At 48.3% G+C, this 25,109-nt stretch overlaps 1 protein-coding gene across 3 annotated transcripts in view; it reads left to right on the forward strand.

Annotated features, from left to right (window-relative positions):
* LOC114061891 (protein CEPU-1) overlaps positions 1–25,109 on the forward strand; it is a 339,159-nt gene that overhangs the window by 142,233 nt on the left and 171,817 nt on the right. Inside the window, exon 1 of one of the 3 annotated variants that reach the window (XM_027892804.1) lies at positions 1,275–1,298. The exons of the other annotated variants lie outside the window; for them this stretch is intronic. Coding sequence (XP_027748605.1) covers positions 1,292–1,298 — 7 coding nt within the window. The 5' untranslated portion in view covers positions 1,275–1,291. Of the gene's footprint in view, positions 1–1,274; positions 1,299–25,109 lie in introns of those variants that run through there. 3 annotated transcript variants of the gene reach the window in all.

Below are 25,109 nucleotides of genomic sequence, written 5' to 3' on the forward strand. Positions count from 1 at the left end.
CTCTGGAAGCCCTTCCTGCAGGGAGATCCATCTAGAGGTAGGTCCAGAGGCAGATCAGTGGGGTGCAGTGGGGTTTATTGCAATCCCAAACGCTCCACAGCAGGATTGGGGGTGCAGGATGCAGAGGGATGCAGGGTTGCTCTAAGAAACGTGTTATTGGACTGCTCTGCTGACCCTCAGCTGTATCTGTGGGGTGGAAAGGCCCACAGATGTCCCTGTTTTGAACAGTGAAGGTGTCTGACACCTGTCCTGGGTTTTGCTCCCTCTTCTCACCTGCATCTCACAGCGAGATACCCCAGTTTGATGGTGCCATCTTTCTTTGCTGATGGCTCAGGAAAGGATTGGTCTGGATGAAGTCCTTGAGGTTTTCCAAGGGCTGACAGCCCCACGTTGAATCCCAAGGCACGCTGCTGGGAGCAAATTCCCTTTCAGAGCCGAGGTGGAGGAGACAGAGCAGTTAGTGTTTGGGATGCTCAGAGTTTGGGATGCTCAGTGTTTGGAATGCTCAGTTTTTGGGATGCTCAGTGCTTGGGAAGCTCAGGGTTTGGGATGCACACTGGCTGTGGCAGCAGATGGAGTGTGCTGGATGGCAAATGGCATCTGTGTCCTCCGGGAGCAGAGGGATGTTATCTGCAGGCAGCAGCAGCCTCGGCGTGTCCCTTTGCAGAGCTCAGCACAAAACAGTGGAGCAGGCAAGGAACTAATTCCCATCCTCATCAGCAGATGGGAGTGAGACCTATTTCTGGCCTGGCTGGTGGGAGAGGAGGTTGCAGGGAGTTTTGGATATCCAGGCTGCTTTGGAGCTGGGTGGTAGGGGCTATTTAGGTGCTGAGCTGGAGGGATGGAGGAGGGAGTCTCAGGATATGGAGCAAAAGGTGGGAAATCTTTTTTTTTTCCTCCCTCCAAATGCTGTAGGAGCTGTGAGGTGCCTGGCAGCAGGGACTGACTGCTCCTGCCCCAGGGAGTGAAGGAGCATTAAAAGTTGGAAGTTAAAATGATGGAGCTGAGCTACAGCAGCAGAATTCTGTGCATTTCTCCCACTCAGGGATTTGCCCTATATTTAATTTTTTTCCCTGACTGCTTTAGTGACTCTGTAAACGTTGCAGAGTTTCTGTGCATTTTTTTTTCCCCCCTTCCTGCCAGATGAAGTGGGTTTGGTTTTTATTGAATCAGTTCCCTCCGAGGATAGAGGTTGCGAGTGGATAAAACCTCTTTCAATCCCATAAAAATGCCGTCAGGGGATTCACTTAAATTTATTTAATCCTGTGCACTTTATCGCGGTCACTTCATCATGGCAGGTAAGTGGATGCTAATGGATCCCTTCTTTTTATGGCCTGCAGCCTCCTGGAATTAGATCCCCCCCAGCTGCAAATCTCTTGTCTGCAGTTGGCATTTTATCTTCTTTCTTTTATTTGATTAGCAAGGGGGGGGATGGAGAGAGAGGCAGGACGCCTGTTTTAGGGTATTAAGGCCAGGACAGCTCATTGATTTTAATCTACTCTGACCTTCTGGGCGGCCCCAGCCAAAATTTCACCTGGAGGAGATGCTCTGAGGATGTCAGGACATGAAATCCTTCCATCCTGGGGAGCCGGGATCTGGAGCCTGGGGTTGTATTGTATTGATAAAAAGCACGCAAAGCTTCTCTTCTCTTCTCTTCTCTGCCTCGGCAGTGAGTCAGAGTTGATGTGGATTTGCCTCTGCTGATGGCCTGATTCACTCTGCTCCAAACCTGACAGGCCCTTTTCATTGAAACGCTGAACTTCATTGTCACGGAACCATTTTCTTTGATAAAGTCGAAGTGTTTGGGTGCTCTCGGGTGAAGGTTGTTGAATTGCCTGCTCCATTAATGCTTTTAAAACGGAGATATTTTTTCCTGTGCTGTCACAATTCTGCTTTTTTTTTTTCCTTTTTTTTTTTTTTTTTCCTTCCCCTGTGAACTGGCTTTAGGATTTAATTTTGGCTGCTAAATCTGAAGGGTTGCCCTGTCTGACACCTCCCAGCTTCAGCCTGTGTGGTGCTCAGGCTCGACCCACCTTGGAGCTCCAGCCCCTGTGACGCTCTTGAACCCTTTCCCACCAGGAAAACATATGTGGAGCTTGGATGGAAATTCAGACCAACTAAAGGCTGCAGGGTTTGTGCATTGGGGCATCACCACGTTGTCCCCAAGGGCGGCAGAAGGGACACCTGCAAATCTATCTCAGAGTGCTGAAAGGCTCCTCAGGCAGTCATGGAATGTGTTGTAAGGCCTTATCTCTAGGAAAATCTTGCCTGGGGGATATAATGGAGAGTTTCCTGATGGCAAGAAGTCCTTTTTAATGCACCAACCACCAAAATCAGTCCCAACTCCAGAATAATCTGCAGGGGAAAATGCAAAGCCTGATGTGGGGAAAATCAATCCAGTGGTTGGTACCATGTGTTTGTTGATTCCCAGAGGGATTTATTACCTCTTGGAAGGGATCTCCCATATTCCAGAGTATCCCTCAGCTCATACTCCTCTCTGCTGTCCCCCAGGCAGGGGAAGGTCGGTGTTGGAGTGTTAATGAAAAAACTAAATAACGCTGAAAACAAAAAACCATCGGGTGAGAAAACAGAGGTTTTGAGTTATTAAGGAGCCACTCACTGTGGAGAGAGAGGGGGAAAGGGAGGGGATATTGGTGTTTGGGAAGTCCAATTATTTCTCAACTGCAGACAGTCTTATTAACTTGGGCAGAAAATTAATTACTCTAATTAGAAAAACTCATTGGAGTTTGGTGAGGAGTTAGTGGGGGAGATGACAGTGGTGGGGGGAGTGAGGGAGTCACAACAGCCATGGGAGGGAGGGGGCAGGAGGAAACACGAGCGATGGGGGAGCTGCTCAGATTAATGGGAGCGAAGGAAGGGATAGGAGAGAGGAAGGGAGATTTTTTTTTTAGTCATAATGGTCTAAATTTAGCGATTTTAGTCCGGAAAAAACATGAGTATTCCTATATATCCATACTCATACGAGTAAAATATATATATATATGTACAAACTCATATATATACATATATATATATACACACACATATATATATATAAAATAAATATAGAATGCAATGCAGAGGAGATTTATCAGTGGGTTTCTGTGGGTGGTTGTATTTATTTCTGATGTGCCAGTCCATCAGCATGGGGGCTTGTTAGAAAGTGTGCTGGGTGGGTGGGTTTTCTTCTATCTCTGTGGATTTATGAAGTCCTTAAAACATCTGTTCTGTCCTGATTCCACATCCTTTAGCAGCCCTGGGGAGAGACAGAGATGTTCCTCAGTGGAGCTGTCTGGCTGTGCCTGGTTTGGGTGGAGATATGTGGATAGGGCTGATGGAGGAAAACAGGAGCAGGATCCCTGCTTGGAAAGGATGGGGTGAAGGGAACTCATCCAGGAGCTGGACTTAGTGATCCCTGTAGGTCCCTTCCAACTCAGGATATTCCATGTTTTTATGACCTTCTCAACTCAAGAATACCAAGGACAGAGACAGGCAAGGACCAGGATCTGGTGATCAGTCTCCTCATCACAAGACCCAGCAGCACACCTTGGAATATGGAAAAAGCTCCAAAAACTGAGACCAAGCCCAGATCTGGGTGCAGCTGAGGGCCACCACGTTTGGGATCTTGGTGCCATCTGTGGGTTGCCCCTTTTCCAAGCTGAAGGGATGCACTGGTTCTGTGCACAGAAGGGTTGTGCCTGTATTTGCAGCTCTGCTGCATCCCTGCATGGACCACCCTGTACCCCCCCATCCCAGGGAACAGAGGAGGTGCCTGTAGGTGACATTGTGGGATATTTGGTGGCTGAGCTGATTCTCCAACCCCACCGGTTGCACGGCCCCAGCTTCTCCCCAGTGCCTTTTCTCTGATGGCTTTGCTGCCTGTTACTGAAATAACCTGTCAAGCTCCTGCTAATAATGAGCCATAAGTCAGATTCTCTCTGGTAGGTTGCCCTGGGTGTCTATCACAGTCTTTAGGGGTGACCCAATTATGGTAATTGGCCAATTCTGCTCCTGGTGTTCAAAAAGAATGGGCAAACAAAGGAGGAGAAATAAAAGCTCTCTGGAAATTAGCAGAACCCCCCAGTACAGCTATTTTTCAGACCCCCTTTTTGGCGTGAGGTGCCTTTAATATTAACCTCTTCATCTGATTCCTGCAGAGAACAGTGGAATAAAACCCCAAATGCAGCTGATCACGTCAGCGATGCTCCACTCAGGTACCACATCGTGTACTCCATCCTCAGGATTGCTCACAACCCAGACATACAGACGTTTGTTCGGCTTCATGCCCGCAACTCTCTATTTAGAGCAGTAGTTTCCCTCCCACTCAGTCATAAGACCTTGATTTTGCAAGAATATCTCAGATTACTCAGAGATGGACTCAAAGGGGGGAAGGTAGAGGAGTGATTTCTTTCCCACCCAGCTGTGTGTGACATGTACCTTCAGTTAGTCAGGGCAAGATAAAGGGGGAATAAGGAACAATTTTAGCCCCATCCTTGCTCCTTTCCACACGCCGCCACCCACCTTCTGCTTCCCCACACGCCGGCCTTGTGCAGAGCCCCGGTGTTATTTCTGCCTCGGAATAATAATAATCCAGGGAGAACACATTGTTACAACTGCTGTGACCTCCTGCCCAGCCTGCTCCGCTGAAACGCTGCCGGAATTGCAACTTGGCACCGAGCTTTGTAGTGAAGGATTGCTCCTGGCTAATCTATAATTTACAAAACACACTCAGATTCATTTTTTATGGGGCTGTTTTGATATGATGCCATTTAAAAAGCGGAAAGAAACAACGCACCTTTTTTAAAGGTTGCTCCTGGTTCTTTTTTTTTTTTTTTTTTTTTTTCTTTCCCATTCTTTTGGGAGGGCACGTTACTTTTCCGACCACAGAAAGGGAATTTCTTCCTCCTGCAGCTTTCTGGACAACTCCCTGCAGTGCTGGGGACAGAGCTTTGTGTCACAACCTGCAGCTTCACCATCAGAGGTGGTTGTGCTCACAACCCTCTGCCTATTCCTGTTGGCTTTTTCCCCCCCTCCCTTGGCTTGGGATACGTGTTTAGAGGCAGCAAAATGATGTATTTATTGCACTCTCTGTTTTTTGCTCTGGAAGGCAGGGCAGGGAGGGAGAGAGGGTGTGTCTTGGGCTTTCCACCTCTACCATCACCCAGTCCCTCCTGCAGCCTCTTAGGTCTCAGGAGAACTGAAAAAGGGATGTAAAATCCCCGATATACCGAGAGGAAGAGAGTTTCTGCTGGCAGTGGGGTGGCTCAGCACGGAGAGCAGAGCTTTTCTGAGGGCACCAAGGCTTGTTTCTCACATGGCAGTGCTTCTCCCAGGTGTTTTATTGCCTGCAGGCTCCTCTCCTCCTCCGTATGCTGTTTTATGGGGCCCCTTTCTGACTAATGCAAATCCCATCCGGCATATATTAGTGGGAAGGGCATCATTAGAGGGAAGAGCAGCACTGTGAAAAACCAGCCATGAATCTTCTCGGGCTCGCAGGGCTCTGTGAGTAGCACAGGAGGGATTAAATATGTTCATCTTTACAATCTGAAGGGAAAGGGAGAGGTTTCTCAGCAGACCCCGGCTGCAGCGTGTCCGTGGTGGGATGATGGAGCTGTAATTAACCTCCTCCCTGATGGAGACTGAGCTTCTTTGCAATCCCCCACGAGTTGCCCAGTGTGGGAAGCAGTGTCTTGAGCAGGAAAAGCTTCATATCTGTTGATAAATAGAGGCCACAATCTTCAGCAAGCAGGTGTTTGGATGAAGGGAGCACCGTCAGACCTCGTGTTCATTTATATCCGTGTGCAGGCCGGAGCTGGGAGTGTTTTATCCCTCTCTTCATCCATGCAAATGGAATGCCAGCCTGCTGGTGAGGAGATCTCTGCTCCTCCTGACATTTCCATGCAGTCCCAAAGATGTCCAGCTGTTACTTTAGTGTAGAGGGGCACAAACCACTTCCTGTGAGCCCCAAATTGTCTGGGTGGATGATTCATCTGGTGGTGTGACAGTGGCAGGACCCCAGGGAATGGCTGGAGCTGTGTCAGGGCAGGCTCAGGCTGGATCTCAGGGAAAGGTTCTTCCCCCAGAGGGTGGTTGGCACTGAACAGGCTCCCCAGGGTAGTGGGCACAGCCCCAAGGCTGCCAGAGCTGCAGGAGGGTTTGGATGATCCTCTGGGGCACAGGGGGTGACTCTTGGGGATGGGGCTGTGCAGGGCTGAGGGTTGGACTGGATGGTCCTTGTGGGTCCCTTCCAACTCACCATGTTCTGGGATCCTGTGGGCTGCTGGCAGATGTGTGATGGGGACATGAGCACAGATCACATGCACAGCTGATTGATGGACAAGGGATGGAGGGACAGGACGAGGGGAAATGACTCCTCACTGCCAGAGGGCAGGGAGAGATGGGATATTGGGCAGGAATCCTTCCCTGTGAGGGTGGGCAGGCCCTGGCACAGGGTGCCCAGAGAAGCTGTGGCTGCCCCATCCCTGGAAGTGTCCAAGGCCAGGTTGGACGGGGCTTGGAGCAACCTGGGCTGGTGGAAGGTGTCCCTGCCCATGGCAGGGGGTGGGATGAGATGAGCTTTAAGGTCCCTTCCAACTGAAACCATTCCATGATTCTGTGACACACAGCTCATGGGGGTGGCAGGATGGGGCTGTTGGGGGTGGTAGGTGGCAGGATGGGGATGCCATGACGTCAGTCCCTGGGTTAAGAGGCATCAAACTCCGAGAGATGCCTGAGGAGGAGTAAACCAGGCTCTGGGGAGGAGCACGTGGGTGAGGAGCATTGAACAGAACCAAACTGATAATGAATGCTGCTGTTCCAGCACCTGTCACAACTGCTCAGGAGTTTAATACTGTGCAATTTCAGATGAGAGAAACATCTTTCAGTGATGATTGCTGATGCTTTTCTCTTTTCTTTTTTTTTTTTTTTTTTTTAAATGGGGGAAAAAATATTCCATGCTCTCAATGCTTCCATTTATCCTTTTTTATGCCTCTTGTAAAGGTGGGGAAACTGAGGCAGTGTACTGCACAGGCAGATCTGGGGTGGAGGGCTCCTACCCCATGCTCCTGGAAATCCTTGGGAAAGAACAGTGAAATATTCTTTGTAAAAGTCCACGTAGCCACAACATGCTGCACAGTTAATATTTAGGTCAGCAGAATGTAATTCCTTTTAAAAATCCTAATATTATCATTGTAATTGCAAATGTTTTCATTAGGCACCAGCACTTGGGAGCCTGGCACAGGCCTGCAGAGGGGGTTTGTTTCTTTCTCAGGTGTCCTGGCTCCAAAGCAATAGCAAGGAATACTTTGCCCTTCTTCATATCCCACCTCCAAACCCCAAGTGAGCAGCTGATACAGGGATTTGCATCCAAGAATGGACGAGGAGAAACACAAGAGGTGTTGCCAGGCTGTCAGTTGAGTGTCGCCTTTTCCAAGTCCCCCAGCAGAGAGAATTAACTCTCCTTAAGTGAGTTATTGTGTCTCCCAAGTCAAGGCTCTGCTTCCCGAGAATAAAACAAAACTCTCCAGGGATCAGCTCTTAATACCACCTGCCTGGAAGTCCTGATAGGGGGCTTAATGCCAAAATGAATATTCATCCTTGGCACTGGGAGTTATGATCCTGCTCCCCATCTGGGGAGGGATTACAGCCCTTTTCCAGGAGGGGATGGCTTGCTTTGGGATGGGGAGCAGAGGAGGGGTTGTCTGTCCCCAGATACCCCAGGGCTCTGGTGCCCAGCAAGGCTGGTGACAATCTGATTTAGGTTGGGATAGGGCACAAAAAGTGATGCTGCCTTCCCCATGCACTTCCTTCTTTCCAGTCTGAAAGTCCAGGACTTTTTGGGCCCCAGGATGATAACTCCATGCTGCTGCTGGCACTCATCCATCTGTCGGTCTGCAGTGCCTCTGTGAGCATCCTGGATTTGCAGCACCTTCACCCTGAATATCCTGGGGTATTTCCTTCTCTGCTTGGAAATACTAGGGAGAAAACTGCAGGAATCAGGTCCTGGATTGCAGAGCTCCTTTGCAGCTTAGCTGTCCCGAGCTGGGGCTGGAGGAAGCTCTGCTAATCCCTGTGGCAACTCACAGGAGATGGCTGGACTTCGTTATGCCTTGATTAAATAACATTTTTGTTTTTACAGCAGTTAATCCATCCAATTCCCTTGGCATGTTGCTGCTCAGTGATATCCAGCTGGGATAATTGGGATGGTGCCGGGATGAGGGACATCTCCCACCGCCTCCCCCCCCCCCACCTCGGGAGGATTTTGAGCCCAATTTTTCCTTGCTGTTTCCTTGCCAAAATCACAACCTGTGCAAACTCTGCCCTGCTCAAATCTATCAGGCCCCAATTTGGGAGCCCGGCTGCCGTGTGTTGATCGGGGAAATGGATTCGAAATTGGCCCCTCTAATGGGAACACGGCTCCCACAGAAGTGTTGGAATTAATGGCAGTGCCCTGCTGCGAGCTGGCAAGTTGGGCATTTGATTCCAGCGACAGGAAATTGCCATAATTTCTCCTCCACGCTCCTCTCAGGTGACAGTAAGCCTCTCTCCTTTTTCTTTTTCCCCCCTTATTTATTTATTTGGGGAGAAGAGGATGGTGCGTGGGCGCTTTTTCCCACCCAAAGGGTTGCCTTGTTTTCATGGCAACCCCTGCTTAGCAGCAGACCTTTTGTGCAGTGAAAAAGGGAGGGGAGAAGGGAGGTCCTGCAGGAAGAAAGGGGTGGTAGGGAGGGAGAAAAGGCTGGAAATTAGATCCTAAGGGCAGGTTTCCTAACTGGGGCTGTTGGTGTGTGGATATTCTCCCCTGGTATAATCAAGCTGGGGGAACCAAGGGGTAGCGTGGTGTGTCCGAGTGCTGGATTGGACTTCCAAGGAGCTCTGGGGTCCTCAGGGTGCCATTCCCACGGAGCATTCCCCTCCTGGTCCATCAGGGCCATCCTGTAGAACATCAGGAATGACTTCTCCTGGCAGAGCCCCTTGTCCCACAGCAAGCAGGCGTCTCCTTGGGCGACCTCCTGGAAAAACATCTCTCTGGCAACACAGGGGAGCTGCTTCTTAATTTAGACGCTGGAATGCAAGAGTGTAAATATCCCAGCCCCGATGCTGTGGGTCTGAGCTGTTTACTTTCTCCCTGCCTGAAGGTCACCCTCATCCCCCTGGGTGCTCCGTTGGATTTGGGGCTCTTATTTTCCCTCCTTGCCTTGCTGGCAAAGGTCACCAGGGGAGACTGAAATACCAAAGGTCCAGGGGCTTTGCTCCCGGTTGTAAACCAGGGAAAACAGTGAACTGGAGGGAGGGCTGCAAAGATGGATTGTGTGGATGTTTGTGGAGCATTTAACACTGTCGTGGGAAGCTCCAGAGAAGGAGAGTTATTCCAGAGAATAACTTTGCCTTTGGAGCAGGTTTGTCAGATAAATGAGACCTGAAGCCACCCGAGCAATGAGGACCCCCCCACCTTGGGATGAGGATGACCCAGGAGCTGGAATCAATGCCTGGCCTCAGATTTGACCACTTGGCTCCTCAACTCTTGTGCTGGTTGCTCAGCACACGTCCTGGGTTTTTTCCAGGATGAGCTGAAATCCCTGGGCATGGGATGTGCCTTCAGGTGTCGACCACCAGCAATGCCAGAGGATGGAGAGGATCCCACATCTCCTGGCATGGTGGCAGAGGGACTGCTGTTTTTTTTTTTTCCTTGGGCTCTAGCAGGACCCATCTAAAACCCAAACAGGAAAAGTGAGTTTCTTTCTCCACCTTTTTACAATTATTTATCTCGCTGTTGTTTTCCTTGGGCTTAGCGTGGAGCAGGATGACTTATATCTGCTCAAGTTAGGATCCTTTTATTTTTAACCAGACCTGGCCCTAAGTCATCCAGCTCTCCTCAACAGAGCTGTAAATTTTCTGAGGCAGCCTGGCAGCCAGTAAACAGGGTGAGGACACTAGGAGAAATGAGTTTCTGGGGGTGTGGAGGGGATGAGAAGCTCTTGGCATCCTCTTCCAAGGGGGGGAATTGGTACAGGGGTCATGGGCCAAACACCCCGAAGCGTTTTTTGGGCTGTTTGTGCAGGAAAATGGGATGAGGTGCACCCTGAAGCTGCACTGATGCTGGGGCTGAATGTTGCTGTGAACTGGGGAGGAGAAATCCAAGGGTATCAGTGATTCCTCGGCATGCAGTGCCAGCTGAGCCTAATTCCGGCCGTGCTCCCTAAAGGAAGGTTACAGCTCTCTCTTTCTTCCCCCCCCTTTTTCCAACCAGCTCCATCCTATGATCCCGACTGACCTTCTTAAAAGGGATCAACCGCATCAAATGAAGAGATGAAGAGTGAAGGGAGGAGCCGGGAGGGGGAGGAGGAGGAATGAAATTAGGAGCAGATATTAATAACCATGTTAAATATTTATCTGACCTCCTTTCACATGATCCTTTTTAATGGTGACCCAAAAAGCTGATGTGCTAATATTCACTCTCTCTCTCTTTTCTGCCTCTCTGTTAAAGCTTTGAGCCTGAGCAGGGAAAGAAAAACCCCCTTCTTTCCCACCCTGTTGCTTTGAGCTGTGGGAGAAATCGGGATCCCAAAGGAGCCTTGATGAATGAAGTGACACCGATGACGACGGGGGTTGCACTCACGGACTTCTGCCTTGGTGTTGCTCCTTCACACCTGGCTGAAGGTTTTGCTGGGTGTTTTAAATTTTTCCTGAGTTATTTTTCCAGCAGCCCTGTTCTGAATGGCCCCAGGCATTTTGAGCTGAAGCTCGGGGAGATGTGGCTGCCTTGAGCGCTCCCGCTCAGAGCTCAGGGCCAGGGAAGCGTCATCAGCTCGCTGATTACGGGTGCTGTTCAGGCCATTAGGGAAGGTTGGTGGGTTCCTGACCCATTTCCCTTCTCCACACCTCAAAGCCTCTTTTGTTGGAGTGCAGCAATGTCTGCTGTGGTTTGACCTGTTCAGATGAAGATGGGAGTGGGGAGGTGTGTGAGAGCAGGAGGGTTTTGGTCCTGGCTGTCCCGAGGCAGGTCCGAGCTGGGACACAGGGGAAAGTCAGCAATAATTCAGTGTAATTTTAATTCAGGGAGCACCATCGCCTGCTTCTGATCACATTTTTTGCGGTTGTTCCACTTATCCCTTCAGTTTCCTTCTCCCATCAGCTCCTGAATTGCAGGAGCATCAACTGTGCATCCAAACTGCTCCGTGTTTTCCATCACCTCATCAGCTTGCCTTTTGCTGCCGAAGTGCCTGCTGTGCTTTCTCTCTTGTTTTGGTGGCTCAAAGCCTGTAAAAAGCCCTTGAGAAACAACGTGAAATATCCTCTCCTATTAGGGTATTTGTCTTTCGAAAGGAACCTGAATCCATTAGAAAGCAGGACTGAATACAGGAGTGGGATTTTTCTAATCTCGCCAACATCAGCCCCCTGGGATGAGACCATTTCAGTCAGCTTGACTGGATCTTCTGGGATTTAATTTGTGTTTCAATTCAAGCATCAATTAAGCCACAGCACTGCCCCCCTTGGCCTTAATTTCCCCTTTGCAGGGTGGAGCTGAGGGCACTTACCCAGCTCCAAGAACCAAACCGGGTGAGTCTTTCCCTTGCTCCAACATCCTGCGGAACCACCAAGCGTTTCAGTGGGGCAACACTTGTTTTATGGGGCTAAATTAGTGGAATTAGGGATAAAAAGTAACATTTGAATCTATTGTCAGAGCACAGAGGCACTGGAAGAGGTTGTCCAGAGTGGTTGTGGACTCCCCATCCCTGGAAGTGTCCAAGGCCAGGTTGGATGGGGCTTGGAGCAACCTGGGATAGTGGAAGGTGTCCCTACCAGTGGCAGGGGGTGGAATAAGATGAGCTTTAAGGTTCCTTCGAACCAAACTATTCCATGATTCTATGATTTTTCCAACAGAGTGACTGTTTCTAGGACCTGCTACAGGTACAATTAATTGCTTTTATTTTAGGGGAAAAAGAAAAATCATTTTTATTGCATTCCTGAGCTTGTCCTGGATGGAGATTGCTGCTGAGAGTCTTTCACCGACTCCCCGTCCCCATCGCCTGGAGCAAGACAGAAACGCGTTTAATCTTCCTAAATGTAATCCTGTTGTAGAACAGGAAATTCTCGGCTGGTCAGAGAGGATATTAAGATGCCTGCTCTGAAAAGTGTTTGAAATTATCATCATTAATCTGGAAATGATTATTGCTTAGTTCAAGCTGAGTAACGTGAAAAATAAAGTTAACCTGAAGTGTATACGGGGAAAAGTAAATTGGATTTTTTAAAAAGCTCTCGTTTGCCTAATGGAAGATAAGATTAATAGCACGGCTCGGGAATTTAGAAAAAGTGCAGGCTTCCAAAACTTGAAGCAACTGGTGTTTGAGATGTTTGGAAACCTCCCAGCCGGGGAGACTTTTATCTGGTGCTCTGCCTTCCAACCAAAGTATTCCAGGAGTGTCGTCCCATGAACCAGAGGTGTTGTGAGTGGCAGGTGGGCTCAGGGAAGGGGTGGGGCTGCAGATGTGAAAAATGGGCTGCAGGCACCTGATTTCATCCTCAATCAGTGTCAGAGGAGACCTTGGCCTTTCCAGGGAGCAAAGCCAAGTTGTCCAGGTCTGACCTCCAACAATGTGGAGTGGCTGGGAATCCGCACTGGGGACCTGGGGCTGCCACCAGAACCTCTCCCTGAAGGATTTGGATTTCAATAGAGCCTCCCTTTGACCAGTTTTGGGTTAGTTTGGGTTGGCTTCTATTTTTGAGCTGAACCAGTGCCTGGCAGATGGAGAAAGCCACATGAGGGAAGGGAGGGCTTTGGGAGGAGGTTCTTTCCCATGTGTTTCGAGCAGAGATCTGAGATAATCTCTGCTTTTCCCCTCTTGCTGTCAGTCCTGTCTCAAGTTGGTTGCTGTGATCTCTGCCTGGTTTATTTTTTCTGGTTTTCTCTCTGATTTGGATCTGAGAGCCATCTCCTGCTGACACCTGCTGATGTCTGATAGCACCACAGGAATAAATCCTGGGTGTCTCTTGCCTCCTGGATCCACGCTGATGCTCCTGATACCCAGGTCCAGCAAACTCTTGTCCCCTATCCCTGTCCCAGGGCTCGTGTTTGCATAGACAGAAGGTTAATGCCGGTGGGGTTTCACAACTTTTTGATTTATTGTCTTTCAGCATTCATCATTCTTTTCTTTAAATTAAAACTCCCTCCAGATGGGGTCTGTGACACAGATTTATTGATCTGCAATAAAACCTCCCTCATAACCTGTACAGCTGCCCATTCATCTTTCAGTGAAGGAGGGATCATTTCTCTGTGGATGTCCCAACAATGAAAGCGAGCTGTTAACTTTTTCCCTCTTCTGCCTGTCTGGTTTCTTCCACAATTTCCCTGCCTCATCTTGGGTCATTTGCAAGGCACTAGATGGGAAGAACATCAGCTCTGAGTTTATTTTAGGTTCTGCAAGTCCTAGTGAGTCTTCTGTCCTCTACTCATGGGGATGTGCAAGGGGAGGGAGTAATGGCAATAACTTGTGTGGCTTCTCTGGTGCAAGAAACAGCAGGAATTAGATCCTGAAATAAGTTCTTGGAAGGTAAATGGGCTGGAAGTTGGAATGACCTCCTTGTTTGTGACTTCTTGCAGCCACTTGTGGTTTGTTTCACAAATACCTGTGCCAGGGCCTCCCCACCCTCACAGGGAAGAATTCCTTTCCAATATCCCATCTAACCCTGCCCTCTGGCAGTGGGAAGCCATTCCCCCCTGTCCATGCTTTTGTAAGCTGTGTCTCCACATGATGAGAAATATTGAGTTACTGCAGTTTCAGGCAGATTGATAAAAAACGCACCCTCAGAACAGGTACTTAAGTCTAGACTTGCCCAATTGAATTCTTCTCCCTGAGTTTCCAACCAGAGAAAGACGAAAATTAAGTAGAAGGCAAAATTTCAGTGGCCGGAAGCCAACCCCTCAGACTTGAATTTGTGTGGGAAGTCTGGTGCCTGCCTTGATAGACCTGATACTTAACAGCCTCGGGAATCATGCAGAGTTGCTCATTCTTCAGGAAGCAAATGGGATTAGGGAAGGATCAGTCGTCCTGACAATTGGAACAGGGTTTTTTTTTTTTTCAGGTGCCTCGAAGCACAATGCTGCGTGAAGCAGGATTAGGGAGCGCCTGCACAAAGTCACTTGACACACTGTGTGTGGGGAGACCTGGGTAAGGCTGTCAGGTGTTGGCTGTGCAGGATGAATTTGGGTCACTGTTGACCCACCTGCATCCATCCAGGTCGTAGAATCACTGAATGGTTTGGGTTGGAAGGGGCCTTAAAGGCTCATCTCTCCCACCTCCCTGCCGTGGGTGGGGATTCCACCCTCTGGATCGGATTGCTCAGGTCATAGTCGTTCCCAAAAATGTCTTTTCTGATGCTTCACCCCAACTCTAGAGGTGGTCAGAGCTGTACCAGCAGACACTTTGCAGGATGTGGGGGCAGGTGGAACTGCAGGAGAAACACATGTGCTGGCAGAGAGATAAATGGATGGATGAAGTGGCCCGGAAATGGGAGGCGGGAAAGACCGGAGAGCCAGACAGGGAGTGAGCAGTGCCCATGGATAACTTGGGATGAGAGCTGGCCTGGCCAGGGGTGCCCAGGGGAGGGTGGGTGAGTGTTGAGTCAGAAGGGAAGGCACTGCCATTTATCACCATAATCAGGGAGCCCGGCTGAGAAGGTTTTAATCACCGTGCATGGAGCTGGAATGCAGAGCGAGTTTATGGTTTACAGTGAGCGGACTGACACAGCTGATTGATGTCAAATATGTCATGATGTATATTGTAAAGCCAGGAGATTTAATGGTGTAACTCCATGGTAGTGTTGGAAGTGAGGCGCTGCAAAGCAGGGAGTGATGGATGGGCTCATTTCCATGTAAAATTGCCGATGGCATTGACAGCACTGGTATGCAGAGGGAAGATAAGAGGGAGACAGTGAGATTCACTCTGACCCTGATATTGAAATACTGAAATACAGCTGTAGGATCGTGTGGACTTTGCAAACTGAGTGCGTGTCAGGGTGTGTTTGAGCACATATACATACATATATATATATATTTATACATGCACACACACACATTAGTGCTTATGGTTCCAATTCATGTGCATAGGGGCCTGTGTGAGGCAGGACAGCTCTGGGTGGTGTTACCATCCCCTGGCTCAGGCAAGAATAGTTTGTGCTGCTCCTACGTCCTCGGGAAGAGGAATCCAGTTATCCCTTACCTTCGGAGAAACTGGTCCTGGTGTTTTTTGGGGCAGCCAAAAGGAAGGTGGATTCACACTGTGGGGGCTCAGCATGTCCCACAGCACAAGTCTGGGTTTCCAGCTCCAGTGCTCCATTAACCCAGACTCCTGTTGCCACCTGAACACGTCAGGAGCAGAACTGATGCAGAAGTTCCCTTTGAAGCTCAGGATCCCCCCTTCTAATTCTGGTTGACTTAAGCAAGGAGGAGGAGAAAAGAAGACAGGAAATATGTGGCTGTGAGATGATACAAAGTGAAGGTGGCAGAGCAGAGAGCCTGGCCTAAATAAACTGTCAGAGCACGTTTTGTTTTCATTACTCCTGCTGCAAGCCCTTAGAATTCCTTGCTGTTCTCTGTAACACCATCCTCAACGCAGTTCTTTAGGATAATGCCCCTGGGATTTGATGAGCTGCTGGTGGGGACCCTGGGGGAGGTCATGAGGAGAAGCAAGGTTTTGGCTTCTGGGGGAAATGGGAAGCCTGGAAGGGGTGCAGGAGTCCAAGAGGTTTCAGACCCGTTCTGGGATGGTTTTATTGGGATTTAACTCTCTGTTGGCCCTCTCCAGCTAAAAGCCATTCTGCTGTCCCACACACCAGCAGGGACCTGTCCCTGGTGAAAATGCCTCCAGTGGAGCTGATGGACTCACCCCTGGATAAGTCATTCCAGCTATATTGTGGAGAACCTCGGAGAGATAATCAAGGGAAGAGAAGAGCTGGTTTGGGGGAAGAATATGGGAGCAGCCCAGGGAGGGGATGGATGTGAAAGAGAAGGTTGTACAAGTCCCTTGCTCCCTAATGAGCATTATTGAGGGTATTTACCTTCATCTACTTGGTCCTTGTTGCCTTTGATCCCATCCCTCATTTCAACCTTCTGGACAGTCACTGGGAGGGCCAAAATTGGGGTGTTTTCAGAGGCAGGTTGACTAAGCACCAAGTGAGCTGCCCCTGATATAAACACTTAAGAGGCTTTGCAGGGGATTAAGTGATGTATTTTAATCTTGTATTTTAAGTAGTTGTGGAGATGTGTCGCAGGTCTGTCTGGGGCTGTGGATTCACTCTCCATCCCCGTCCCTGGCTGCTGATGCTTCTGGGACAGATGGACTGAATGGAGTAGGCAAAGGGCAGTATTTCCAGGAATTAATTTGAGTTGCTCTCTCCTTAAATGAAAAGCCTGATTTCAAAATTATCCTTGAAAAGGACTTTTTTTTTTTTTTCCCCCCCTCTAAATTTATGAACTCCTCTGTGTGGTGTCTTTGGAGACAATTATAAATTATAGAGTAGCCATATATCTGAGCCAGAGTTGGAAACAAAGGGGTTCTGGTAGGGAGAGCAGCTGTGGGGGTGAGGGCAAAAGGATTTAGGATTTTTTTTTAGAGTTTTTTGGCTTGCTCAGCTCATTTTGGTTCTGATCCTAAATCCTTGAAAGATGGTGTGTATCCCATTTCCCATTAACTCTCACAGATTCCAGAGAGCCTTTTTCTGAGCAGAAATAGGGATTGCAATACCAGATCAGTGCAATGTCCTATCTCCAAGAGCTGCCAGCAGCAGATGCTCAGGGAAAAAAAAAAAAAAAAAAAGTAAAGGGAGAGTTATGCTGGAGCAATAAATTTTATCTGGGAAGCTGGATGGGGGCTGCACAAACAATTATGCTTAACCTGTCTTTGCCCAGATGGGTTCCCAAGATAAAATAGAGGGTCACCAGGATTTGAAATGTTGTTGGATGTGGGACAACTGAACATTTCTGTCCCTGGGTAGCCCCGAGCGCCAAGAAATGACAAGGAAATAAAGCAGAGTTGGTGCTGGTTTATCTTCTTGCAGTTCCCCTCTGCAGCTCCTTGAGTGTGTCTCCAGGGCAGGAGCGTTGGTGGAATCCCTGCAAGGACCTCATGGAGCATCATTCCTGAAAAATGGATGTGTGTTTTGTTGGATTTGGGACCTGCAGGGGGGAGTTCCACACGTGGCCACTTGCAGGGGTGCTGTGTATCTGTCCCCTCACCTGTCCTGTGCCTCTGAAGGGGGTCCATATGGTACAAAACATGGATGCACTCAGGGTTGCCCTAATCCCAGTGGACACCCTGGCCTTACAGCTTCGAATTGGCCAATTTTAGAGGGTCAGAGCCACTTTGGGTTCAATTGCCCCACAGGAAACATGGATTTATAGCCTGGCTGAGGTTTGTGCCACCGGAACACAGAGCTGTACCAGCTGTACCAGCCCAGCATCTCTTCATCCCAGAAGGATGCTGGGAAGCTGTTCCTTGCTGTGGGGAGCAGCAGTGCAGCCTGAGGGCATCCTCGTCCCTCCTGGGGGTTTGCTCCAGCCTTAGGAAGCTGCGTTTTGGCAGGTTGTGTTGAAGATGTGATGGTTTAACCATCTGCTGCCCTTCAGAGCATCCACTGACAGCGAAGTGTGGCTTTCACAGAATCCCAGAGTATGCTGAAGTGGAAGAAACCCACAAGAATCATCCAGTCCAATCCTCAGCCCTGCACAGGCCCAGCCCCAAGAGTCACCCCCTGTGCCCCAGAGGATCATCCAAACCCTCCTGCAGCTCTGGCAGCCTTGGGGCTGTGCCCACTGCCCTGGGGAGCCTGTTCAGTGCCAACCACCCTCTGGGGTAAGAACCTTTCCCTGAGATCCAACCTGACCCTCAGGCTCCTGATCCCCCCAGCTTCACCTCAGCTCCCCCTCTTGCCCTCAGCCACGTCCTGGTGTCAGCCCTCCATCCCACCATCCCTTCCCCGTGAGGTTGAGGCTACTTTTTGTTTGTTTATTTTAATTATCATCTTTCTCCATGGCTCGGCGCTCCCGCGAGGGAGACACGTCCGTGCTAATGGGATTATTCGTGCTGTTTGCTGATGTGGACGTGTTTGCCACTTCCTCTGCCTTTGAATTTCACCCGGATAATTGATTTCTGTCTCTTCCTCGGCACTTGCTCTTGCGGCAGGGGGTGTTATTAGTCCCCTTTTGTTTCATTGCTGAGAGACGAAGGCTTTACAAGGCAGCCCGAGCGAAAACAATTGTTGAATCTCTCGTTTTCTTTATTAACTAACCGGGGATTCCAGGCAGCTTGAAGCCATCAGAGAGACGTGATGACATCAGGGATGGATTGGGAGCAAAGCAGCTCCTTCCCACTGCCAGGAGGTTGGGTGGATTATCCAGGTCTCTGTTGCTGGTCATTCACCTGAGTGGACTCTGGCTGTCTCCTGTTCGTCCATTTATCCCTGTATCCCAAGATTCTGGGAGCTGAGGGACCAAATCCTTCCCTGTTTTGCACGTAGGGAGTTGAGGATGGGCTGAGATTCGTTGTGCTGGCATGGAATTCCCTTCTGCCACGGTTGGTCAGGAGCTGAGAGATTTAAGGAATGGTTTGGGTTGGAAGGGACATTGAAAATCATCCAGTTCCACACCATGGTCAGGGACACCTTCCACTATCCCAGGTTACTCCAAGACCCATCCGACCTGACCTTGAACCCTTCCAGGGATGGGTCAGCCACTGCTTCTCTGAAAAACCTGATTCAGTGCCTCAGTAACCTCACAGAGGAGAATTTCTTCCCAATATCCAATCTAAACCTTCCTTCCTTCAGCTTAAGGCCATTCCGTCTTCTCCTGTCACTACAAGTGGGAATGGCCTTAATGTGAGATGGAAAGTGGCTGGTTCTCCTTAATTTGGGACATGCTCATTTAGGAAATCTGGCTTTCCAGGAGAACAGGACAGTTTCCATGGAGTGTTTGAGCAGAGCTAAGAAATACAAGGAAAATGAAAACAGTTTGCAAGATTTTAAAATTGTTTTTTTTCCTTAAGAAAACCAAGTGATTTTCTGACTCAAAATAAAAAAAATTGAAGTGTAGCTCAATTCTTCTCTTAGTTAATAAGCAGAAGAAAGAGTCAAAATTAAAAGATCATATTGAGTTTGGCCCAACTTTTGCTTGAATTTAAGTAATTTGAGCATTTTGGTTTAGGGCTTCTTTCCCCGTTCCTTCTCTAGATGGGAAAGGGCAAAATTTTCATAGAGCAGGAACACTTCTTTTCTTCCCAGTTTTTTTCAAACTGCAGAGATTTCCAGAAGAACATGATGTCTAATGTCACAAACGCTCTGAGCATGGAGAAGACAGGGAGTTTTTAGTTAAGGAGGACTCGTATCCATGGAAAATAAATACAAATGACTCTTCACTTGTTACGTTGTCCTTTACTCCAGTCTCTGGGCAGAAGTAGGATGTGCTCTCCCAAAACCCAAGGAACTGGTTGCTTTCTGTGCCCTTCTGGCTCTTGGCTTTGTTTTCTTCTATTTGCATAATTTCTATTTGCATATTTTCCCTTCCTATTGTTTTTTTTCTCTTTCCTTTTCATTTATTTTCTCTTGTCTCACTGCCTATTTTCTTTTTGATTTCTGCTTTTTTTCCCTTCCCTCCCTCCCTCCCTCCCTGAACTAGAATGTGGGTAGCATGAATGAGCCATTTCTAGAAGGAATAAAATTGTTTAAGGAGGCAAAAAAAAAAAAAAAACCAAAACCCAACAACATTTTCTGTGCATCCCTGTGTAAAATGTACAATAATCAAGCAGAACCACACTAAATGAATTATGGTAAAAAAACACAGATTACCAACATGTCAAGTACCATTAGCATTCAGATTTGTAGGAGCAATGTCTGCACAGAGGGAGGGTTTTTTTGTACTTTTGTTGATTTTACTCCTGTTCCCTTTCTAAAGTGAACTCCAACCGCTCCTAAGAGCTGGTTTTGGTGCCTTGAATGAATTACTGATAAAAGAAAAAGAGCAAGAGGGTTCCCCAGAACCATTTTTCATAGTGTCAGAGTGCCAAGGTAATGTGTTACTTCTTGCAGGAGCTTCAGATGTGTGTGAGCAAAAGTCTCATTTCCTTGGATGGGATTAATGATCCCCTATTCCACTGGAGAAGGGAGATGGAAGAGAATCCAAACTAAGAGGGATTGTCTCTAGGAATTTGATTTGCTGACATGGACCAGCAAATGGAGGAAGGACAGATTTAACAAGGGGGATTCCTAAAGGGTGTTTTGTAGCATCCTCAAGGACTGGTGGAGTTTGCAATGAGTTGGGTGGCCCTGATGATCCTTGGGAGAGGCCACCATGGCTGTTCATGTTAAATAGTCATAGAATTCTAGAATATCCTGAGTTGGAAGAGCCCAGCAAGGATTATCCAATCCCAGCTCCTAGCCCTGCAAAGAACAGCCCCATAGGAATCCCACAAACTGTGTTCTAGCTCAGCTCTCCAAGCAACTGAGTTTGAGCACCTGAGGTAGGGAGATGTTTTCTTCATCCAAATGGTATTAGTATTTGCTGTAATTTATTAATATTTATTAATAATTAGTTATTAATAACATTTATACCCAAAATTTTAATACTGAAGGGACACCTCATCACAGTCTGCAGCTTCTTCATGAAGGGAAATGAAGGGCCTGGCACTGATCTCTTCTCTCTGGTAACCAGAGGGAATGGCTGGAGCTGTGCCAGGGCAGGTTAGGTTGGATCTCAGGGAAAGGTTCTTCCCCCAGAGGGTGGTTGGCACTGAACAGGCTCCCCAGGGCAGTGGGCACAGCCCCAAGGCTGCCAGAGCTGCAGGAGCGTTTGGACAACACTCTCAGGGACAGGGTGGGATTGTTGGGGTGTCTGTGTAGGGCCAGGGGTTGGACTTGGTGATCCTTGTGTGTCCCTTCCAGCTCAGGATATTCTATGGTTCTGTGAGAATAAGAATTGCTCTTGGATGGTTACAGTTATTTTTCCTTGTATGGTTGAGCTTGGAAGGATGGCAAGTTCAGCCAAGGGATGAAAACATTCCCAGTTTGGCCAACAGAGCCACATCTCCACCTGGTCAGCGTTTGCTCCTGGGAGAGTTCTGTGAAGAGCACAAGGACAGAGCAGGACTCCATCCACCTCCCTTTCACCAAAGCTGCTCCATTTTGCATGGATAAATATTTGTTGGGCCAGCAGAGATTTTATAGCCCTTTGGCTCGGGCACTCAGCCGGGATGCAGGAGACGCCTGTTCAGGCCTCCGTTCCAACGCGTGCTTAATTATTTATCTGCAGCAGGATGGCTCCGGGAGGACACTGAGACAAAGAGCCAGAGGCCAAGTCTGCAGCCTCATCACTGAGTATTTAGTTGCCAAGAGAGGCCATGAATTTTATTACTGCAGATAACTGGCTTTTTTAGGGTTCAAGTGGCTTTTCTGCGCTGGGTTTGAGCAGGAAGGTTAGACTGGGTTTTAGAAGTTGCTCCTGATAAATTGGCCTGGTCTGGGGGAGTGGCAGGGATTTGTATTTCTTTAGATGGAAGTTTTCCAAGGTATGGGAAAGGTGATGGGTCTTTGGAATGTCCAGTTTTTCCCAGGGTGGGATAACTCTTTCCCTTCACATATTGTCTGTTGGACCTTTACGCTCAGCTGAGGTGGCTGTCAACAGCCAACAAAGGTCCTCAAGAGGTCACTTTACCCAAGGTAAAGAGGCATTTAGCTTAAAGTGAGTTAATTAGAAGCTGAATTAAAGTGGAAGAAGTTAGAGTCTAAGAGACTTGCAGAGGTTTCTTCCATCCGTGCTTTTCCAGAGGGGCTGAGACGTCGGAGCTGCCGTGTGGCTTGTAATGAAGACACACTCTGAGGTCTGAGTGCATCCAGCAGGCAGAGTCTCCTCCTTTGCTGTTGAGTGGGAAGAAAAAGGTCACCTTCCTTGACCTTCCCCCGGGCAGATCTTACACCAAAGCAAAGCTGAAGCTCCTTGACAGAAGGGCTGTGAAGCAAATTAGGCGGTACAAAGATTTTGTCATCCCTTTGAGGCTCATTCGCTACCAATTTGCAAAATTATGCTGCTCCTCCCCCTCAAAAAATATCTGGGATGCTTTTAAATAATTACCTAAATCCAAACAATTGACTCAACTAGAAAATGCTTTAGGAAATGTGTTACTTCAGGCATCTTCTTATTAGACAGTGGTTAATAGGAAGTCATGCAGTAATTGTGCAGTTAGTAATGGGAGGTGTCAGCCTTCCTACGACATGGATCTGGTGTGTAAATAAAAAGAGCTTCAAGGTGTAAATTTAATCTAAATCTAGAGGAAGTTTAGGCTCAATTTCAGACTGATATCTACTCCTGCTTTGAGTGGGGGACTAGATCAGGGATGTCCAGAGGGCTGTTCTGACCTGGATGATTCCCCTGTGAAAGACTTTCTTCATGTCCTTGTCACGTTGCTCCAATTTTTTTCTTCCAAGTCGGTAGAAGAAAGTCTCTGAGAGTAAATCTCTATTATCACCATGCTTTGGTTTCCTCTAAACGCTGGAGACTCCCTAGGAGTGTCAGAATAACAGCCCTGGGATGCTCAGTGAGAGCTGGAGAAGCATCCCAGCCATTTACACGGGTACCACACCCCAGTGCTGCTGTCCTTGGTGCCTGGGCAGCCCCAGAGGTGATGGAGACTTTACCCAGTGCCATTTGTCTTGTTGCAGCAGAGCTCCCCAATGTCTGAACTCATGTTCCTGCCGAGGTGCAGCTCGAGGAGGGCCATGTGTGTTGTGCCACGTTTTATATTAAACAAAAATAAATCCCCTCTAACGTGAGTTTTTCAGACAGGTTGTCCTAATATATTAACTTCTGTCTGTGTTTTGAATACTCAATTTCACGGTGAAATGAGTTCTTAATAATATATTTACCACCTGGGAGAAATCTCCCAGCCATCTGGAAAGGAGTGGGGATTTAGTGCCTCCAAATGGAGATTGGGTTTTTATTTATTTATTTTGCCCCTGGTTTATTCCCTCCCCCAGACCACATCCAGATGTTCTGGGTCCAAGTTGACCATTGTAGCAGGTTTTGGGGCCTTTTGCACCATCTCTAGTCTAGTGGAAGGTGTCCCTGCCCATGGCTGGGGGTTGGAACTGGATGAGCTTTAAGGTCACTTCCAATCCAGATAATTCTGGGATTCTATGATTTCTTACTGGCATGGAGGTGTCAAGAAGCACATGGAGGTTCTCCCCAGCTTCCCAGGCTGGAGACTGGTGTTAAGGCAGCAATCGTAGGCTAGGATGGCTTCTGTCCCAGGCAATAAGAGGCTGGTTTGGAGGAAGAGGAGTTTTTCTTGTTAGATGCTGGCACAGCCTTACCCTTGTGATGGAGATGTCAGTGATACATGACCTAAATCCAGGCTGGTTTGTGTAATACATCTTTTGAACTCCAGTCAAACAGAATCCAGATGCAAACCAAGCTAGCCCTTGATTATGTGGGGGAAATGGTGAATTCATCATCACCTGAAGTCTTTTAAGCAAGACTGATTGTCCCACTAAAACCCATCCGTGACATCAGCAAGAAGTCACTGGGTTTGATAGTGTTTGCTGAGCACAAGGGAATGATCCTCTGTTTGCTCCACGGCTCGCAGGGTGAAATTGTGTGGCTTGGCATCTCCAGGCTGTCAGGTTTGATTGTCTCTCCTGGCCCCTGACACTGTGGATTGATGGAAACTCATCATGGCCTGTCTCTCGTGTCCTCACGTAGCTTCCCCATGTGCTAAAACCTCATTTTTTATATCACCGGAGTACGAAATTCCCACGTGGCCCGAGAGAACTTGGTGCTCACCCAACACAAGCCCCGGGGGAAGCGGAATCTGATGGCTCCAGGCCCTGGAAATCATTAATTTTGTTTGCAAAAGCGATAGCATTAGCATATCCTGATCCCCTGCTTTCATACTCTGCACAGGGCGCTCGTGTGGCGTGAAAGGAAACTTTTTGCTGGGAGGTTTTGCACGAGTCACGTGGGAGATCATTGAATTCCCAAAATTGCTCAGAACATGTTTGCACATGTCACTGCAGCGGGGAAGCTCTGCAGCCCTGCTCCCTGAATGTCTCTGTGCTGTGGAGATGTTTTATCTGCCAAAATCTTCTTATTGGGAACAGTGGGAAAGTCTGGAATGTAAGGCTCAGAAGTGACAGGGCTGCAGGGTTAGCACACACCCATCTCTCCATGGTCACACTGTCCTGCTCAGGTAACCTCCAACACTGGGTTATATGCAAATAAAACCAGGTAGGTCTTAAAATCCCAGAATGGGTTGGGTTGGAAGGAACCTTAAAGGTAATCTAGTTCTGTGCCTTTTCCATGGGCAGGGACACCTTCCACTAGCCCAGGTTGCTCCAAGCCCTGTCCAACCTGGCCTTGGACACTTCCAGGGATCCAGAGGCAGCCACAGCTTCTCTGGGCAACAAGGCTTTCCTCCCCAAATACATCATAAATCTCTTTTGTGTTTTGCCTGGGTTAAATCAGTGTAGGCAGGAAATCACCCTCCCATTTTCTGCTGTTCCACTCGACCCTGGGAAAGGCTGAGGGAAGGGCTGAAGGTCCCTTTGACTGGGGTTAAAAGCAGAAAGCTTTGGTTTTTCAGCACCATTTATCCCTCTGTTTCAGCTGTACGTGGCCTGGATGCCTCCAGCCACCCACACCTTTGAACTTCTCAATCTCTAACTCGGAGCAGACACCTGAAATATGTATGGGAGAGGGAAAAAAAAATAAAAAAAACAAAAAACAAAAAAGGAAGCCCGTTTTGAGCTGCATTTAACAACAGGTTGCACCAAACCCCTGGATTTAGCTCTCCTTGAACTCAAAGTTGGCAGTAATTGAGGACCAGATTTTGCAGCTGCTGTTCTGACATGCTATTGCTGCCGGGTGTTATGAAAACCACCAGAGCTGGAAGCCAGTGCTGCATCCTCTTCTTGGAGTTTGAGCTTTCACACATAGGAAGCATCAATCTCTCAGCATCTATCAGCTCCTACAGTCAAGTGGAAAAGAGTATTTCGAAAGTGCTTAGTTACTGGAACACTACAAATGCTTTCTGGACCAGTAAATGCTTCCATGTGTTGGTCCCGGATCATGA

Source organism: Empidonax traillii, unplaced genomic scaffold (genome assembly GCF_003031625.1).
Source record: "Empidonax traillii isolate 1590-97213 ecotype Southwest subspecies unplaced genomic scaffold, ASM303162v1 scaffold369:size587591, whole genome shotgun sequence".
NCBI lineage: Eukaryota > Metazoa > Chordata > Aves > Passeriformes > Tyrannidae > Empidonax > Empidonax traillii.